The sequence below is a fragment of the Sarcophilus harrisii genome, chromosome 1, assembly GCF_902635505.1.
Source record: "Sarcophilus harrisii chromosome 1, mSarHar1.11, whole genome shotgun sequence".
NCBI classification, from domain to species: Eukaryota; Metazoa; Chordata; class Mammalia; order Dasyuromorphia; family Dasyuridae; genus Sarcophilus; species Sarcophilus harrisii.
The window spans coordinates 231,632,588-231,653,475 of record NC_045426.1 but is presented as its reverse complement, the minus strand read 5'-3'; the positions used below and the strand labels follow the sequence as shown (position 1 = coordinate 231,653,475).

Sequence of the window (20,888 nt, the reverse complement as noted above, 5' to 3'; positions counted from 1 at the left end):
ACATCGATGGCTGCCCGGGGACGGACTGGCCCCGGGGACGGACTGGCCCCGGGGACGGACTGGCCCCGGGGACGGACTGGCCCCGGGGACGGACTGGCCCCGGGGACGGACTGGCCCCGGGGACGGACTGGCCCCGGGGACGGACTGGCCCCGGCGGCCTCAGCTGAGGAGGCCGAGGAGGGAGTCGGAGCCGCCCTGCTCCCCAGGACTACCTGGGCCAGTGTTTACAGGAAGCCGCCTCAGGCGCAGGGGGTGAGTCAGACTGAGCCGGGTCGGTTAACTCAAGACATCTTGCAGGACGCCTCGTCATTTACACTATTTTCATTTCTGCGTCTGAGGGAAACATACCTTCCCTGCAGGACACGGGGCCCCGAGGTCTGCCCTTGACACCCATCGTGACCTTGGGCGAAGCCTTGAAAAGTGTCTGGAGGTTCCCGAAAGGGGAATAAGTCCCTCCTACACCCACGCACGCCCTGTAGGACGGAGAGGCTGCAAAAGCGCTAAACTCAGACGGGAACCAAGGCGGCAGTCCCGGGGATAAGGGGAATCGCGCACATTCGCCATTCGCAGCTCGCGTTACTAATCCCGGACCGGATAGAACAGGTAGCAGCGGGGGTGCGAGCACTAGGGGGAGCGGCGGGAGGAGGGGAGAACGCCGGGAGGAGAGTGTCGGGGGAGGAGCGTGCGGGGCCGCGTCGGGAGGGAGGGAGAGGAGCGTGCGGGGCCTCGTCGAGAGGGAGAAGAACGTGTAGGGGAGCTTTGGGGGCAGGGGTGGCGGAGAACGCACGGGTAGGGGGAAAGAGTGTTTGGAAAGTGTCCGGACCGTGCGAGAGAGAGACGAAAGGGAGAAACAAAGAGGAGGAGAAGGCTAGTGGGGGTAGTTCTAGGAGGAGAACGTACAGGGAAGGACCCGCGCGGCCCCACATCGGCCCCCTATGCTTTTCCCTGGCTCAGGTAGAAGGGAAACGCGAGGAAGGTGGGGCGAAGGAGGAGCTCTGTGCAGCCACGCGGCCGCCTAGGGGGCGTGGCTACAGTCCTTTCCTTTCTCTTGCTTTTTCCCTCCTTTCCCCGCCCCCTTTCTTTTCCGCCCCCGCAGTAGGAAAAGTGGGAGGCAGGGAGAAAAAGAAGGGGAAAACAAGGAAATAAAGAACTTGAACTCTGTCTCCCGCCGCGTGACTGGCGGTTGCGAATGAAACGGCTCTCCGGAGTAGTCCCAGGCTTTCTGACTCGCGGCAGCGCGCCTCACTACCAGCTGCAACCTCCAGGTCCCTGGGGCTGCGCCCCGCGAGGCGAAGACCTTGCAGCGCAGGCGCAGTAATCACGGCGGCGGCGGCGGCGGCGGCTGCCAGTCCCGGGCCCAGCGCACGGTGCTCAGGCCGCAAAGTTTTTATGTCTCCGACGGGGGCCGACTGAGTGCAGCGCTGAAACCCTCCGGAGGCCGAGGGTGAGTAGCGGGCGGCTCGGGATTTCCTAAGGCCCAAGGTCTCCGCTCCCAAGGTGAAAGGGAAACTGCCCAGGCGGAAGCCGCGTCCTAGGCTCGTCCTCCCCCCGCGTCGTTTCTGGGGGAGGGGGAGTGTCGCGGGGAGACCCTGTAGCCGGTTGGGCGTGTGAAGCCGTGCTTGCAGGGGTAGGTTACAGGGCCTCCGCGCTCCGGCCTTGGCTGCCCCGAACCCCCGCGGCTGGGGATGAGCGAGTGGGGGGAGCTGCAGCACTGATTTGCGGGAAGACGGCCTCGCCCTCCTTCGGTGCGGCGGGGTGGGGTTGAAGTTTCTCTGTCTGCGTGCCGGTTTTGGTGGGGGAATGGGAGGGAAAGAAAAGGAGGTGCAGGTGAGTGCAGGACAGGCCTTCCTGGGTCTCCTTTCCAGGAACTCAGAATGCAAAGGGGTGCCTCGGTCCCGTGCCATTCCAGGCGTAGTCAGAAGCGAATGAAAAGATTTAATAAATTCATGTTATCTACAATTTATTAAAAACGACAAAGTTTTTTGCAGGATGAGGCAGGTAAGAAGCTCTCAAGGAGCCCCGCCCCCCTAAAGACTATTCTTCCCCTTAACCAAAAAAGCTGGGGAACTTATTTCTGTCACTTTTAAAGAACATTTCGTTTATGCTTCAGTTCATTGGGCAGCTTAGGTGTTGTAGAAAAGGCGCTGGACGTTTATCCTTAGTTATTTGTATTAACCTGTAAAATGGGTATTGTACTGACAGCGTTGCTATAAGCCTTGAGTGAAGTAGAGTGGTCTTGTACCTAGCCACAACCTCAGGCCTGAGTTTCCTCAGGAGGAACATTTTCAGCTGTAGATCACTGATAGGATTGGTACTTTATAAATGTCAGCTGCTATTAGCAGTAATTATTTATTTATTTATTATTTATTTTTTAGCAGTAATTCTTTTGCAAATACGATGGAAAGTTTATGAAAGTTAGGGTCATTTGGCTCTAAAGTGAAAACTTTCAGAGCTAACCTAGGATGACGGATTATAAATTCATTTGTTTAATTTTGTGCTATTCCCTCTAAATTTTTTTTTCCTAATCTGCCCTAGCATTTGGACTAACTCCTTCATTTCTCTTTAGAAGTTGATGGAATATTTAAGGAGGAGAGTAGAGAAGGGAGAATTAGACCTAGGGAGGTGTTTTTATAACTAAGAGAAACTATAGAAATTTATCTCTGATCTTTTTATAGAAGTTAAAGACTTAAACATGATATGTGACACTTTTTGAAATCAATTTTTGAATTACACAACTTACTTGTCTTTCATATTTGAAGCCTCTATAACTCATCTATTTGATTTTTTCCCCCTTAGTCTAAATTGGTTAAAAAAAATCTATCTTAAGCTTTTTGCCCAAGATAAAAACATTTTTTTTTTTTAAATAACTTTTTATTGACAGAACCCATGCCAGGGTAATTTTTTACAACATAATCCCTTGCACTCAATTCTGTTTCGATTTTTCCCCTCCCTCCCTCCACCCTCTCCCCCAGATGGCAAGCAGTCCTATACATGTTAAATAGATTTCAGTAGACAAGATTAAAAATTTGTAAAATGTCTAGCTAAGATAAAAGGGTACATACAGTTTATTGTATCATGGAAGTGCTCTTTGCTCACTTGCTCATATAGCAAATGAACCTTGGTTTTAGTACTTGCTCAAGCAGTTTAGAGCTGTTTTAGAGATTATAAAAACTGTGCTGTTAAAAATGTGGAAAGCAGTTTTATGTTACAGTCATTGGCTTCTGTTTAATATGTAAGCCACTCTGTTTTTGCAAACTTGAGTTTTTTAGCAGTGGAGTGGAAGTGTGAAAATTGTTCTTGAAACTTAAACATCTTAAGTTACAGAGAACTACAGTACAAGCTATGAAAAATCATTATCTAATGATTATTTAAAAGGTAGTACTTTTTAGAAAAGATGTGCAACAAGAATTTGGAACAAAAGGTAATTTGTAAAATAAGAAATTGTGCGTTTCATCTTTAATCTCTACTGCGGAAGACTGAAACATCCTATTTATATTAGGTTTTCCTTCTGCCAAGATAAGTATTGATTTTGTATGTATTGTACTAGTGTATCTTAAGTGTATGCTATAAAAGGAGGGGGAAAAGCTGCTGAGTCAGAGGCATGTTGTCTTAGTTGACCATTCTAATCTCTAAAATGGAATTGCTGCTTATGTGGAAAAATTCAATTTTTGTGAATTCTATTTTACTAAGTTTTTCTGTACTTACTGTAATGCAACTATTTATTTTTAATAGTGTTTTATTTTCCCAGATATATGCAGAGATAGTTTTCGACATTCACTTTAGCAAAACTTCCAAATTTTTTCCCTTTCTCTCTTCCCAAGGTAGCAAGTAATCTGATAGAGATTACAATGTGTGCAATTCTTTTAAACACATCCATATGTCATGCTGAGCAAAAATCAAAACAAAACAGCAGATCAAAAGGGAAAAAAAATGAGGAAGGAAAAAAAAAACCCAAGCAAACAACAACAAAAAGTGAAAATACTGGGTTTTGATCCACATTGTGTTCATAATTCTCTGGATGTGGATGGCACTTTTCATCACAAGTCTATTGGAATTGCCTTGAATCACTTTATTGTTGAAAAGAGCCAAGTCTATCACAATCTTGTTCTTATTTGTTATCTTGATTCTACTCAATTCATTGAGCATCAGTTCATGTAAGTCTTTCCTGAAATCAGCTTACCAGAACAGTAATATTTCATTGCATTCATATACCATAACTTATTCAGCCATTCCCCAACTGATGGGCATTCTTTCAGTTTCCAGTTCCTTGCCACTTGCAACAAAAGCTGTTACAAACATTTTGCACATGTGGATCCTTTTCTCTCTTTTATGATCACTTTGGGATACAGACCCAGTAGAAACATTGCTGAATCAAAGGGTATGCACAGTTTTGTAGCCCTTTGAGCATAGTTCCAAATTGCTCTCCAGAATGGTTAGATCAGTTCACAACTCCACTAACTGCATTAGTGTCCCAGTTTTTCCACAACCCCTCTAACATTTATCACTGTCTTTTCCTGTCATCTTAGCCAATCTGAGAGTATATAGTGGTCCCTCAGAGCTGTTTTTTTGTTTTAATTTCTCTAATCAACAATTTTTTCATGTGACTAGAAATGACTTTAATTTCCATCTAAAAATTGTCAATTCATAATCTTTGACCATTTATCAATTGGGGAATGGCTTGTATTCTTTTAAATTTGAGTCAGTTCTCCAAGTATTTTAGAAATGAGGTCTTTATCAGAATATAAAATTCTTAACCAGCCTTCTGCTTTCCTTCTAATCTTAGCTGCATTGGTTTTGTTTGTACAAAACCTTTTTTAATTTAATGTAATCAAAATCATCCATATAGTTCAACTATTTATTTTTTATTAATATTTTAATTTTCCAAATATATGCAAAGATAGTTTTTAACATACACCTTTGCAAAACCTTGTGTTGCAAATTTTTCTCCTCTCCCCCCATAGGTTAAACATGTGCTATTCTAAATATATTGCCATATTTGTCATACTGAACAAGAAAAATCAGATCAAAAGGGGAAAAAAAAAAAAGCAAACAAACAATAGCGACAAAAAAGGTAAATACTATGCTTTGATTTGCATTCAATCTCGTAGTTCTCTCTCTGGATGTGGAATGCACTTTTTATTGTAAGTCTATTGGAATGTTAAATAATTGATACTTTTTAAGCAATGAATTGGAAATGAATTAGATTAAGATCCTAGGTTGATGTATGTAGACTTGTTTAAAATGTAGAACTCTGGCAGGAGAACTAATTAGTATATAAATTCAGACAACAGAGATTAAATCTTTTGATTTGATTAAAAAATGTAGAAAATTGGCCTTGGATCTTTAGCATCAGATAGTAGGAAATTCCAAAATCATTTTAATTTTAGAATGCTATTTGAAATTTACCATCTAGAAAATCAGCTAATTTGTAAACTTTTTATGGTGTAGTTGTATGTAATAAGTCATATATATATATATATATATATATAGTTCTTGTGCGTATTTAAAGTGGAATGTCGTAATTCAGAAACCACCTACTTCAACATCTTGTGTCCCATCTCTGAAGTTTACTGCTTGTATGACTTTAGTGCTTAGAATGCTGGACTTGGAGAAACTTAAAATGTTTAAAGCTGTTTTGTGACCTGTCCTCTGTAACAAGTGGATAAAAGCATTTCAGAATCATTGTAAAGATCGAATGAGGTAATACGTGAAGGAGGGCTTCTTATATCTTAAATCACAGCAGCCCAATGATCTATAGGCACAGATCTGACCTGTTACTGGCCTGTTGGAAAACATTCCATAGTTCCTTATTTAAATTTTTTTCTTTATTAATAACTTTTAATTTCAAAATACATTCAAAGATAGTTTTCAACACTCACCCTTGCAAAACCTTGTGCTCCAAATTTTTCTCCTTCCATTCCTCGTTCCTCTCCCGTAGACAGCAAGTAATTCAATATAGGTTAAACATGTGCAATTCTTCTAATAATAATACAGAACCCTTCTAATACAGACCCTACATATGTTTCCAATTTATCTAGGCTTATTTCACATTTTTTCCCCCCTTCATGCATTGATTGTTACATTCAAATGGAACTAGCTGTTCCTGAAACGTAGTATTTTACCTTCTTCCATGCATTCACAGAAACTGTTCTTTTTGCCTGTAATATACTCCCTTATTTCTGTCTTTCAGAAGAATTTTTATTTTGTCAGGTATAAAGTACTTTATTTTCTTTGAAACTTTGTGTGACCCTCCCCCCTCCCCCCCTTTCCTCAATCCCCTCATATTGTTAGTTGTACCATTCTTCCAATTAATTTGTCACTGCTATATTTGGTTCAGGCTATATCATTTCAAAACTGAATTATTTCAATGGTTTGCTGGTAAGTCTGGCTCTCTCAAGTCTTAATTGAAATCCAGGGAAATTAAGACTAGTGTCAAAATAAATGTCAGAGGTAAGATTTGAACTCAGGACATCTCATTTCAAATTTCTTTCATTTTTTTCAAATGCTTTCTACTGTTCATATGAAGTTTTAAAGGAAAAAAGTCCTTAAAATCTTTTAAGTATTTGAAAAAGAAAAGAGCAGAGTTACTTAAAACTTATGTATTGGGGAGTTACCACTAATTAATGATTAAACAGAAATTAAAAAAAACTACTTGTAAAATTTTACTGTAAAGAAATGAGAAAATTGATTTTTAAATCAGCTTCGTAGGAAATATTAAGGATCTTTTGAGTATCTTATAGTTGGAGAACATATATGGCATGTACAGAGACCTTTAGCCTTAATTCTTGTTTCTAGGTTTCTAGTTTTTATTTTTTCATTCTTATGGATTAACCTACTTTTTTACCTTCTGTTTAAAGGTTTTTTGAGATATCCTAGATCTCTTTACTCTTCTATTTTGGAGTTTTTTGACTGTGTGTACTTGTATTTAATTGTCCTGCATGCTTCTATTGATAATTTATCAACAAGTATTTTTTACTCAATAAACTGCTCCTGTCTTCAAGGAACTGACATACAGTGGACTCCAGATATATATTGCAATATATGATTGAATGCAAGACAAGCACTATAGGGCTTAGTAAAGGCTTCATGTAGAAGAGCAATTCTCAAAAATGCCCCTCCCTCCTTAGTCTCTAAGGCTTTTTCAAGAGTGGTCTGTAAGGTCAAAATAATTTTTCATAATAATATTTATTATTTGACCTAATTTTTACTCTCATTCTCTCCTGACTCCTTTTATGCAAATCCTTAGCAATAAAAACAAGTGATGTGAAATGTTTAAAGTGTTGAAAACCTCATAGATTATCCCAAAACAACTGTGTTGACATTCACACTGATGAGCTAACAACAATGGTGGATAAAACTACTGGCTCCTTAACATGAATCAAGGCAGTGGCACCAAAGTTACTAGTTCTCATCATATTCCTCACTTCCATGCATATTGTCACTTAAGGATGTCCTTAATAAAGAAATAAAAATCATTAATTTTATGAGATCTGGCGCATGTCTTTTTAATATTCCCTGCCTTATGGAAATGTTTGCAAAGTACCATGGGTTTTTTTCATGCAATACATTTTTTTATTTGAAAGAACAACTGACAGGCCTACTATGCCTTTTCAAAATTAGATGTTTGGTAAACATTTTTTCAAAAGTGAATGAGGTGATCATGTCACTGTGGGGGTAAACAACTGACCAAATGGTCGTTGCTAAAAGTAGAGCTCTCAAGGAAAAATTAGAATTTTGGAAAAACTTGTATTTGCCACTATTACTTTGACAACTTTTCAATACTTTCCCAAGAGTTTTCTGTGGAGATTGATGGTAATATTAATGAATTTTAGTTTTAAAAAATACTGCAACATTTCAACACTTGGAAAACATTTGCTTAAATCAGTGAAGTAGTATTTTCCAGATGACCAATGCATGATGTTAAAAAAGCATGTATAGATAAAAGATCTATTCAGATTGCAATATTGACCAATGGATTTTTTATGTAACAATATAGAAAATTCATTGATATGATTTTTAAGATTCTACTTTGTAACTAATATGTAAGAAACTACCACTTGTCAAGTTTTAATGTAGTATCAAAGAAGACTATAAGGCTTCTTCCTCTTGCAACCATTTGTCTGTGAGCTCAGATTTTCTTGATATCTTTCAGCCAGAATACCATTTTGCAACAGATTGTGTAGAAACAGGAGAATCCAGCAGCCTTCTATTTCATTAAAAAGATTTGAAAAAATATAAAATAAAAATATTTAGAACTTTCCAACCCAAATTTGTTTATTTTGGAAAATATGATTATTTTTCATAAAAGTATATATATGCTACCATGTCTTTTATTTTGAAATGAATCAGTAAATTAAAATGAACAGTTTTAATTTTTAATACAGTAAACATCAATAACTATAACCTTCACAAATAAATTAAAATTTTTTTTTTAATTTAATAGCCTTTTATTTATCATTGCTGAGGATGGCCAGGTCCATCAGAACTGGTCATCACATAAGTATTATTGTTGAAGTCTATAATGATGTGGTCCTGCTCATTTCACTCAGCATCAGTTCGTGTAAGTCTCTCCAGGCCTTTCTGAAATCATCCTGTTGGTCATTTCTTACAGAACAATAATATTCCATAATATTCATATACCACAATTTATTCAGCCATTCTCCAATTGATGGGCATCCATTCAGTTTCCAGTTTTTAGCCACTACAAAAAGGGCTGCCACAAACATTCGTGCACATACAGGTCCCTTTCCCTTCTTTATGATCTCTTTGGGGTATAAGCCCAGTAGTAACACTGCTGGATCAAAGGGTATGCACAGTTTGATAACTTTTTGTGCATAGTTCCAAACTACTCTCCAAAATGGTTGGAATAAATTTAAAAATTAAGAGTTTACAGATAGAGACAAAAATTTTGAGCATCACTAATGTAAAAGGTGAAGTTTGTGTGAAGTGAAAGGGTGGAGGTTGTATAGGCTATTAGAGATTTAAGAACAATTAGCTTGTCCTCTCTGGAGGATATTTTAGAGGGAAGAGACTGGAGATTGAGAGACTAGTTAAGAGGCTCTTCTATGTAATTGAGTCCAGGAATGGGGGCTTGAGCTAAGGGTGGTGGCTGTATGAGTAGTTAAAAGGGTTCAGATAGGAGATGTAATAGAAACCAAAACAAGATTTGCTAACTGAGTGGCTAAATTGGGTGGGAGACTGAGTAAGAAATTGAGGAAGATTTTGAAGCAGTGAATCTGGGAGCCTGGAAAGATGGTAATGCCTTCAGTAAAAACAACGTTTAGAAAAGGCTTGGGTTTGGAAAGGAAAGGTAATGATTTGCTTTGGACAGATTGAATTTGAGATGATGTGGGATATCCAACTTGAGATATCTAATATCAAACTTTGTGATAATGGGAACTGATTGTCTGGAGAGGACTTAACACTGAATATATTCTTCTAGAGTCATCTTTATGAAGATAATTGTGTCCAAGGGAGAGTGTATAAAGGGAAAGGATAAGAAGTCTCAGAAGTTTTGGCATATAAATACAATTAGGAGGATGATGTGGATAATGAGCCCTCAGAGAAGATTGAGAAAGAGTAGTCAGACAGGTGAGAGAAGTGTCCAGGAAATCCAGACAAGAAAAAATATCTTCATGAAAGGCTGGTCAACAGTCTCAGAGGCTGCAGAGAGGTCAAGAGAGATGAGGAATATGGAAAGACTATCAGATTTATCAGTTAAGATCATCCCTAAAATCAATTAGGGAACAATTTCTATTGTGACGAGGCTTCCAAAGCAGATTAGAGGATTGAGAAATGAATGAAAGAAGTGTAAGGAACAAAGAAAGACAGTTTTTTCTAAGAGTTTGCCTATGAAAGGAAGAAAAAGAGGGTGATACTTGAGGGAATGGTAAGATTTTCTAAGGATGAGACTTGTTGGACATGTTTGTAGGAGAGAAGCCAGTAGATACCAACAAATTGAATAGATTGGGAGGAGGGATGATTGAGGAAGTAATCTGCTGGAGAGTGGGGGAGTTGGGATTGAAGGTACATGTAGGGAGGATTTGCCTTGTGGAGAAGAACCATCTCATTATCAAAGACTGAAATAAAGAATTTGTGAAGGATGATGTCAGTTGTGGGGAAGGAGAGAAGCAGGAGCTGAAAGTAAAAGTCAGAGTATGAGGATAGATAAGGTTGAAATGGTGAGGGAGGAAAAGTTTTAAGATAAAGTTTAGAACTGGTGTTGTAGGAGTAGGATAGAGAATCAGCTAGGGAGGGTAAAATGATTGCATTATTGCTATGAAGGGCCTTATTGAAGATAGGTTACAGAAATTTGCAGTCAATGAAGACAAGTAGGCTTAATGACATTTCTTTTTTTCCCCATTCTCCTCTAGCTTGTAATTTTAGCTTGTAAGGGAATCAGTGTCAACAAGTTAGAGCTTACTATGTGCTGGACACTGTGCTAAGTTCTGAGATACAAAAAAGGGCAAAAAAAAAATTCCCATCTTTGAGTAGTTCACTTTCCAACACCTAACAGGAGAAAGAATTGACAAACAACTGTGTGTGTTGTGTGTGTGTGTATGTGTGTGTGCGCGCGTGCAAAAATCACTAAATAGGGCACATAAATAGGTGATCTGAGAGGGAAGTCACTAATTCAGGGTTAGGTTTGGCAAGGGATTGGACACCAGAGTAAGATAGTGATCCACCTAATTCTGGTTAAGATTGGGGAAAGCCAGAATAGAAGTGATTGCCTGGGAAAGTACTCTTTGATAAAGGGATTGGAGATCATGGTGAGCATGGATAATAGACTAAAGAATAAGACACAGAGAGATGAGATATGATAGAGGTTATGATTAGATAAAAGAATTTCAAAGTTTTTTTAGAAGAAATTGTAATGTTGGAGGGAGGGTCTAAGCTATATCATCCCTATGTTTGAAGTGGAGTGGATTAAATAGATCATGAGATTTCAACAGATTAAGGAACTGGAAGATTAGGATATTTCCAAAGTCCAATTAAGAGTGTAAAGAGTTACAGAGACAAAAGAGTGAGTATCACTAATGTAAAAGGTGAACATGTATGGTAAGATCAGTCCCCTAGTATAAAAGCAGGAGTTTGAAAGGGAGTTCACAATCCCTTTAGAAGTTTACATTTTTATGACAGCAGGACAAAGGAAGGATGATACCAGAAATCTCCACCTAGAGGGGATAGCAAAAGCCACATTCTTTCCCCATGGGAACTGCTAATCTATGAAGATAGGATGGTCTGCTTATCTATATGGGACCCAGCTGCACAAGCAGTTTCTCAGCCTAGCACTGACTGATACCTGTCTTGTTGTTTGCATCCCAAATTATGTCTGGTGGTGGGGAGATGGTAGGGGTGAAGGGATATTTTGTCCTTGACCATATTCAGGACTTCCTGTATGTTTTGAGTCCATTGTTTCTGGGAAATATGGCAACCCCAAAAAACAAGGTCAGGGGACTCCTTAACGGGTCTTACTTCTCACACATTCTGGCTGTGTGACCCCTGGCAATTTGACTTAATCTGCTAGGGAGTAACTCTCTTAAGACCATAAAAATTGCTAAGAGGAGGTTAACCTGCTTTGCTAGAAGGAATTTTCTTACCTGGAAGTTCCCTTTATCACTGAAATCACAGGTTCAGTTCCCATCCTTATCCTGTTTACCACTAAGATTATAATCTCAGTGTTACTTTTTAAAAAAAAATCTAAGAATTATACTATGTGTACTGTCATGCAAATTGCAACCATCATATTTCTCAATCTTGTTTGCAGGTTTTCTATCTGTTCTTCCTAACTCTTGCCACGTGATTGTCCCCATTCATTCCCTGATCTTCCCAAAATTCCCAAAGAAAAATCTATTTGTATGGGAACATTTATAATGTGCTTTATAATCACGAAAAATTAGAAGCAGACATATAAATGTCTTATCAGGAAATAACTTAACAAGATGGTCAAATTTAATAAGATATTAGGTACTATATAAGTAAAGATATTTGGAAAGAGCAAACTGATATAAAGGAAAAATTAGAAGAACATAATACACTGATTAAAGGAAAGGTGCTAAAAATTTTATAAATACATGGACAGGCTATTGGAAAGAGATGAAGGAAATTATTGATTTTTGTTAAGTTATAAGGCAGAGTAAATACAGAAGTTGTTAGCCTTTAAAATGTAAGTAATTAGAATTTTATATTTTTATTTGGGAATTTATAACTTATTTTGTTTGTATATGAGTACTTTAAAAAACAATAGCTTTTTATTTTCAAAATACATACAAAGATAGTTTTCAACATTCACTCTTTTTAAAATTTATTTTATTATAGCTTTTTATTTACAAAATATATGCATGGTTAATTTTTTAACACTGATCCTTGCAAAACTTTCCATTCCAAATTTTTCCCTCTTTCCTCCCATCTCCTCCCCAGATGGTAGGTACTCTAATACATGTTAAATATGTTAAAATACATATTAAATCCAATATATGTATACATATTTATACAGTTATCTTGCGGCACAAGAAAAATTGGATCTAGAAAAGAAAAAAAAATCTGAGGAAACAAAAATGCAAGCAAACAATAACAGAGTGAAAATGCTATGTTGTGGTCCACACTCAGTTCCCATAGTCCTCTCTCTGGGTATAAATGGCTCTCTTCATCACTGAACAGTTGGTACTGGTTTGAATCCTCTCATTATTGAAGAGAGCCACATCTATCAGAATTGATCGTCATATGGTCTTCTTGTTGCTGTGTATAATGATCTCTTGGTTCTGCTCATTTTACTTAGCATCATTTCATGTCTTTCCAGGCCTCTCTGAAATCATCCTGTTGGTCATTTCTTACAGAACAATAATATTCCATAACATTCAATTCATATACCGTAATTTATTCAGCCATTCTTCAGGTGGTGGGCATCCACTCAGTTTCCAGTTTCTTGCCACTACAAAAAAAAGCTGCCACAAAACATTTTTGCACATGTGGGGGTCCCTTTCCCTCCTTTAAGATCTCTTTGGGATGGATATAAGCCCAGTAGTAACACTGCTGGATCAAAAGTTCTGCATAGTTTGATAACTTTTTGAGCATAGGTCCAAATTGCTCTCCATAACCCCTCTAACATTCGGCATTATCTTTTCCTGTCATTTTAGCCAACCTGAGAAGCGTGGAGTGGTAACTCAGATCAACATTCACTCTTGCAAAACCTTGTATTCCAGATTTTTCTCCCTCTCTTTCCTCTATCTCCTCCCCTAGGCAGTAAATAATCCAATATAGGTTAAACATATGCAATTCTTCTAAACATATTTCCATATTTATCATGCTGCACAAGAAAAATCAGATCAAAAAAGAAAAAGGCAAGCAAATAACAATAAAAAAGGTGAAAATACTATATTGTGATCCACATTCATTCATCATAGTTCTCTCTGAATGCAGGTGGTTCTCTCCATTGCATGTCTATTGGAATTGGCTTGAATCATCTCATTATTGAAAAGAGCCACATCATTAGTATTGAACATCACATAATCTTGTTCCTGTGACAATATTCTCTTGGTCCTATTCATTTCACTTAGCTTCAGTTCATGTAAGTCCAGGATTTTCTGACATCACCCTGCTGATTGTTTCTTATAGAATAATAATCTTCCATTACATTCATATACCATAACTTATTCAGACATTCCCCAATTTGAGGTTACTTTTAATGAAATTTTTAAAGTGCTTTTGTGTTTATTCCTTCCCCCAATGTAATATCAGCCCTTTGAAAACATATTTTTATCATAAAAAAATTTCTCAGCACCTAACAGTGTTTTGCACTTAGTATTCACTAAATGATTTGGATTGTAGTATTCTCAAGGACGAAAACATAGAAACAACATAGATCTTACTTTTAAGGCATATACAGTAAAAAATGGGGAAGAGACATAAACTAGACATAATGAGAAATGTACAAGAATGGTTTAGACTAAGTGCTATGAAAAATTGGAGGGAAAGATCACTTTCTTCTGGGCATTTCAAGGAAAGCTGAGTGGAAGAGATAACACCCGAGTTGTGACTTAACAAAAGATTTTGACAGATACTGTTATTTGTGCAAGATTTTAAGGCTTACAAATTACTTACATTAGCTCATTTTGCAAATGCATGGAGACTCAAAAGACTTTCATGATTGCACAACTATTAAATTCAGTGCCCTTTCCACTACATCACCATTTTGACTTTTGGAGATGACTAGAGAAATGCATTCAAAGCATGGAGGAGTGATATGAACAATGGTATGGACTTGAGATACTGCAACATGAACAATGAGGAATGAAGAGGTAGTGAAAGATCTAGTTTGAATGGAATGTAGTGTGTACTTATTTTTTTTTTTTTTTAATTTAATAGCCTTTTATTTACAGGTTATATGCATGGGTAACTTTACAGCATTGACAATTGCCAAACCTCTTGTTCCAATTTTTCACCTCTTACCCCCCCACCCCCTCCCCCAGATGGCGGGATGACCAGTATATGTTAAATATATTAAAATATAACTTAGATACACGATAAGTATACATGACCAAAACGTTATTTTGCTGTACAAAAAGAATCAGACTCTGAAATATTGTACAATTAGCTTGTGAAGGAAATCAAAAATGCAAGTGGGCATAAATATAGGGATTGGGAATTCAATGTAATGGTTTTTAGTCATCTCCCAGAGTTCTTTCTCTGGGCGTAGCTGGTTCAGTTCATTACTGCTCCATTGGAAATGATTTGGTTGATCTCCTTGCTGAGGATGGCCAGGTCCATCAGAACTGGTCATCATATAGTATTGTTGTTGAAGTATATAATGATCTCCTGGTCCTGCTCATTTCACTCAGCATCAGTTCGTGTAAGTCTCTCCAGGCCTTTCTGAAATCATCCTGTTAGTCATTTCTTACAGAACAATAATATTCCATAATATTCATATACCACAATTTTTTTATGGCTGAATCAGCCATTCTCCAACTGATGGACATCCACTTAATTTCCAGTTTCTAGCCATGTAGTATGTACTTAAAGAGGAATAGCAGGAGTTATGTCTGGAAAAGAAGTTGAAAAACCTATTATAGGTCTCAAATTCCAGGATTAGGAATTTTTACTTTTTCCCTTAGATAGTGGGAGTTAATAAAGTTCTTTGAGTGGATTAGGTTGCAAGTAGGTCACACTTGTAAGGGGCAGCAAAGATGAGAAATGTCTGGGTTAGGAGAACCATGATAGTAAATAAGCAGTATATATAAATATTAGCTGCTGTTGTTATTTTTATCATCATTGCCTTGGTAGAAACAGCAAGGGAAGCTATTAAGAGAGAATACCATACAATGGCAAATGCAGAAAGATCACCGATGATAAAGGTAAAAAAAACCAAAAAAACTAGTGGATTTTGTGATGAAGTAATTATTGATTTTGGAGAGGTTGGTTGTAGTAGAATGGTGGGATTAGAAGACTGATTTTAAGGAGTCAAATGAATGGATGAGAAATAGTGGAAAGTGAAGTGAAGTGTACTCTCTCCAGAATGTTGAAAATAAGGAAGATGGTGAAGGTTTTTTGGGAGAGCAAGTTAAAGGGGAAATACAAGTATATTTGCAGGTTAAAGGTAAGAGGAAGGAGATGGATATATGGAGCAAGATAATAATGGAAGTGGTTGATAAGATAAGATAGATTGAGAGATCAATTATCTTCTTAGCGTGGAAAGAATGATAGTTGAGAATTGGAGAAAAGGAAGTGATTCATTTTGCCTTAATATCATTAGGTAAATTGGTCCGTAACTTTATTTCTCTATTTTTGTCCTCCCTGAGTTATGTATAAAAACTATATGCATAGAAAGGAAACTTGGTAGGATTTTTTGTCTGTTTTTTCAAATAGATAATACCATATAAATTAGTGGTATTAGAATTAGAATTAATTGTTCTCCAAAAAAAAAAAGGACTAATTGTTCTTTAAATATTTAGTATAATTAATCTCATCTTTTTTTTAATCTTTAAGGAACTTGCTTATGACTTAATTTCTTTTTCTAAGATTGAGTTATTTAAATAGTCTGTTTCCTCTTGATCTGAACAATTTATATTTTTGTAAATAGTCAATCATTTTATTTGTATAATTGGGTATAATAACTTGCAATAATTGCTTAATTGGTAATGCATTTACTCTTTACATTTTTGGTATTGGTAATTTGCTTTTCTTTATACTTTTAAGAATCATATTTAGTAATGGTTTATTTTGTTTTATTTTTTCATTAAACTAGCTCCTAGTTTTAAATATTATTAGTTTAATTTTTTAAAATTTTAAGCTCTCCTTTGATTTTTCAGAACTTCTGTTTTGGTATTTGAGAGATTTTAATTTGTTCTTTTTCTTGTTATTTTATAGTGGGATCCCACTTATAGTGGGATCCTATTTATAGATCATTGATCTGCTCTTTTCTCTTTTGTTACTGATGTTTGCTTTTAGAAATAAAAATTTTCCCCTAAATGTTGTTTCTCCAGAGTCTGTTATCTAATTTTCTAAAATTCTATTCATCTCCTTAATTTTCTTCAGGTTAGATTTATCTAGCTCTGAGAAGGGAAAGTTGAAGTGTCCCTATCCCATTCTCTTCAGGATAGTTTTAATATTTCTTCCTGTAACTCATTTAATATTTCCTGCAGAATTTGAATGCAGTGCCATTTGATGCATATATGTTTAGTATTGATTTTACTTTTTTTATCTATGATACCTTTTAGCAAAATGTAGTTTTCCTCTTTATTTCTCTTAATTAGTTCAGTTTTTTGTTTTTACTTTGAGATCATGATTACTACCCTTGATTTTTTTTTTGTTTGTTTGTTTCACTTGAAGCATAATAGATTGTGCTCCAGTTTCTAACTCTGTCTCTTTCTGTTATAATTACGGTCTTTTGTAAACATTTTGTTGGATTTTGGTTTCTAATTCATTCTGCTATCACTTCCATTTTATGAGTGGATTCATCCCTTTCACATTCATAGTTATGATTGCTAACAGTATTTCCTTCTGTTTTTATTTTTTTACTTTTTTCCAATGCTGTTTTCCTTAAAAGTCTGTTATGCTTCTGATCTCTCCCATAATCTTCTGTCCCTGTTGCCCTTTTTCTGTTACCTTTCCCTCTTACATCACTAATGAGTAAGATAAATTTCTCTACCCTACTGAGAGTATATTCTTCCATCTTTGAATCAGTACGGATAAGAAGAGGGTTCAAGAGTTACTCACCTCCCACTTTACATTTTCCCTTCCAGTATAAAGAGACTTTCTTGTGTGCCTCTTTTATGTGAAATAATTTTCCCCATTTTCCCTCTTCCTTCCCTTTTCTAGTGTAATATTCTTTTTATCCCCTTCCCCCTCCCCTTTTCTGGAGATCATTCCAACATAATGGCTCACACCAATGAGACTGTGGATTCCTTTTAATACTTTAATAATGTTAAATTTCTTAGAAATTACACGTATTATCTTCCCATATAGCAATGTAAATAGTTTAATCTTAAATCCCTTATAATTTCTCTTTTCTATTGTATCTTTTTATGCTTCACTTGCATTTTTTTTTTTTTTTTAAATTTCAGATTTTCTATTCAGCTCTGGTCTTTTCATCAGGTCTGAAAGTCCTTTATTTCCTTAAATGTCCAGTATATCCCCTGAAGTATTATACTCAATTTTGCTGGGTTGGTTATTCTTGGTTGTAATCCTGGCTCCTTTGCCTTCTTAATAGAATATATCAAGCTCTCTGTTTCTTTAAAATGGTAGCAGCTAAATTTTGTGTGCTTCTGAATGTGACTCCATGGTATTAAAATGATTTTTTTTCTGGCTCCTTGTAGTTATTTTTTCCTAGATCTAGAAGCTGTAGAATTTGGCTATAATATTCCTAGGAGTTTTCATTTTGGGATCTTTCTTTTTTCAATAGCATTTTATTTTTCTAAATATATGAAGAGATTGTTTTCAACATTTACCTCTGTAAAATCTTTTCTTCCAAATTTTTCTCCCCCCTTTCCTACCCCAAGACAGCAAACAATACAATAGAGGTTAAACATATACAATTCCTCTAAGCATATTTTCATATTTGTCATGCTGCTTAAGAACGATCACATCAAAAGGGAAAAAAATCAAAAGAAAGGGGTAAAAAAATAAGACAATCACAAAAAGGTAAAAATACAATGACTTGATCCAAATTCAGTCTTCATTGTTCTGTCTCCAAATACAGATGGCACTTTCCTTTTGAGAGCTTTTTCTTTTCTTTCTTTTGGCTGAGGCAATTGGGGTTAAGTGACTTGACCAGGGTCACACAGCTAGGAAGTGTTAAGTGTCTATGAGGGCAGATTTGAACTCAGATCCTCCTGACTTTAGGGGTGGTGCTCTACCCACTGCGCCAAAGATATTAGGGAAGTTTTCCTTTAGAGTTTCTTGAGAAGTGATATCTAGGTTCTTTTTTTAAAAAATTATTTCTTTAAGTTCGATAATTCTTAAATGATCTCTTTTTGATCTGTTTTTTTAGGTCAGTTGTTTTTCTGATGAGATTTTACATTTTCTTCTGTTTTTTATTCTTTTGACTTTGATTGCTTTTTTGATGCCTTAATGGAAGCATTCATTAGCTTCCACTTGCACAATTCTAATTTTTAAGAAATTATTCATTATTCAATTATTCATTGAGTTTTTGTTCCTCTTTTCATATTTGTCCAATTATGCTTTTTAATGAGTTATTTTATTCAGTAAAGTTTTGTACCTCATTGTATGATTTGGCCAATTCTAATTTTTTTTGAAAGTTGTATTTTTGTGTGTGTGTGATGTCTCCTTTTACTAAAGTATTAATTCTTTTCATTATTTTCTTGTATCACTCATTTCTTTTATCACTTTTTCTCCTTTACCACTCTTATTTAAGATACATGTTTTTGCTCTTCCTTTAGTTCTTCTAGGAATTCTTTGACTTGTGTCCAGTCTGCATTTTTTACTTTGACGTGTTAACTTGTGGCTTTTTTCTCTATTGTCTTCTGAGTTTGTCTTGATCTTCCCTATCACCATAGTCGGGTTCTTATGATGTGGTTTGATCATTTTCCCAGCTGATTTCTTGACTTTGAATTCTATGTTAAAGTTAGCTTCTCTTCACCTTGGAGGAACAAGGGCTTTTTTGTTCTGCTGTGTTCACATCTAGTTCTGGGGGTCTGTAAGCCTTCAGTGCTTCCAAGTAGTATGCTCTAGAAAACAGAGGTGTCTTCGCCATTGTCCTGATCTGCCCTTTGGTCTTTACTGAGGTAAAGGTCCTGCTCTACTGTAACTGCTGGCACTTCTTTCCATCTAGGAACTGTGACTACGGCCCTGCCCCCTTTCAACTATAGTTGAACTATAATTCTTTTTTGTCCTGGATCTGTGGTCTAGTCTTGGCTATGGACATTGAAGTTGCCGACCAGCACTGGTCCTGTACCCAGTGTGAGGGTGCCCCTGTAATATCTTACTGTCTCTGACTGCCATGTGAATTTCAACTTGCCCCTGACTCCATTGTCACAGACTTTTCCGGCTGACTTCCTAAGTCATTTGGACTGCAAAAAATCTTACACTGGTTTTTTTTGGCTGCAGAATTTGATTTGGTGCATTATTTTAAATTTTGGAGGGAATGTTTGAAGGGTGGTGTTGGAATACCTCATTTATGTCATCTTCCCAGATCCTTTTTTGCTAACAGATTGTTTTGGGATTATTCTTACAGGTTGTGTGCTTATGTTCAAATATACTTATGCATGTTAGTTGCTATACAGTTGTCACAGGAGTTATTCTGAACCTTTACCTCTTGTTTTTATCCATTGTCTAAAAATCAAACAAAAACCTGAATTGGCCCCTGCTATTAAGTCCTTTTTCTGTGATAATAGATTTCAGTTTGAGCTCTGAACAACTTGTTTTGTAGTCATTGTCTTATTTCAAGTTTAATTAAAAAAAAAATCCAACAAAGATAAATCTTAGATTTAACCAAACTGCTTTTCTTTTTCTTCTAGACTATAGGATAGCAGTCATGCTAGAAGACAAAGGTCCAAGAGTGATTGACTACTTTGTAGTCGCAGGCCTCACTGATACATCTACCCTTTTGGATCAAGAAATAAATCGTTTAGACACAAAATCAACTGGACCGAAAGCTCCAATTACAGATATTGCTGTTATTATCAAGTCAGCAGGGGAAACAGTCCCTGAAGGTTTCACTTGTGTTGAAGCTACTCCATCTGCTCTCCAAGCAAATTTGAACTATGGAAGCTTGAAAAGTCCAGAGCTTTTCCTGTGTTACAAGAGGGGAAGAGACAAACCACCTCTCACAGATATTGGGTGAGTTATTTATTATTTATCTAGTAAATATAAACTTAGGTGATTTTTATAATATTTCTGCATGCTTCAGTGGAAGTCTAAAAGATGAATTTTCAGTTGACTTAAGAAATAGACCTTGTTGCTATTTTATTTATTAGAATTACAGTTAGGACCAAATGAATAAAACACTACATTTCTTTACAAATCTTATTGTATTAAAAATTTTTTTTAGTCACTATACTGTTGTTTGATTTTGTAAGGAATAATGTTAGTGAAGTATAATTTCTTTTGTGATCGTAGTTAACAGATTTTCAGGGCATAAAAAATAACCAATATTAGTTGAACGTAAAGAAACCACAACCTCTGATAACTAATTTATCATAAAGGGAATGCTTAAGTTGATTTCAGTTCATTGATATACGTGACACTTGTTAATATGTAAGGTACTATCCTGGACATTAGGACAGAGACAAAAATGAAGCCATCATAGCCTTTTGGCACTTATATAGCCTTATGGATTTTATTGGGAGATGAAGGAATATAGCAAGTACTCAAGGAAATAAGTAAATAAGACATAATGAAAGCCCTGATATCATTTATCATAAAATGTAATTTTT

General features: G+C 36.6%; 1 protein-coding gene across 3 annotated transcripts in view; it reads left to right on the top strand.

Moving 5' to 3' along the window:
- Window positions 1–237: 237 nt before the first annotated feature.
- Window positions 238–20,888, top strand: part of DENND4C (DENN domain containing 4C) — a 127,825-nt gene continuing 107,174 nt past the window's right edge. For 2 of the 3 annotated variants that reach the window (XM_012542628.3, XM_023497261.2), the window contains exons 1-2: window positions 1,335–1,444; window positions 19,971–20,292. In XM_012542628.3, the coding sequence (XP_012398082.1) occupies window positions 19,988–20,292 (305 nt within the window). In that variant the 5' untranslated portion in view covers window positions 1,335–1,444; window positions 19,971–19,987. Of the gene's footprint in view, window positions 604–1,334; window positions 1,445–19,970; window positions 20,293–20,888 lie in introns of those variants that run through there. The other variant, XM_031938217.1, reaches the window with a different exon arrangement.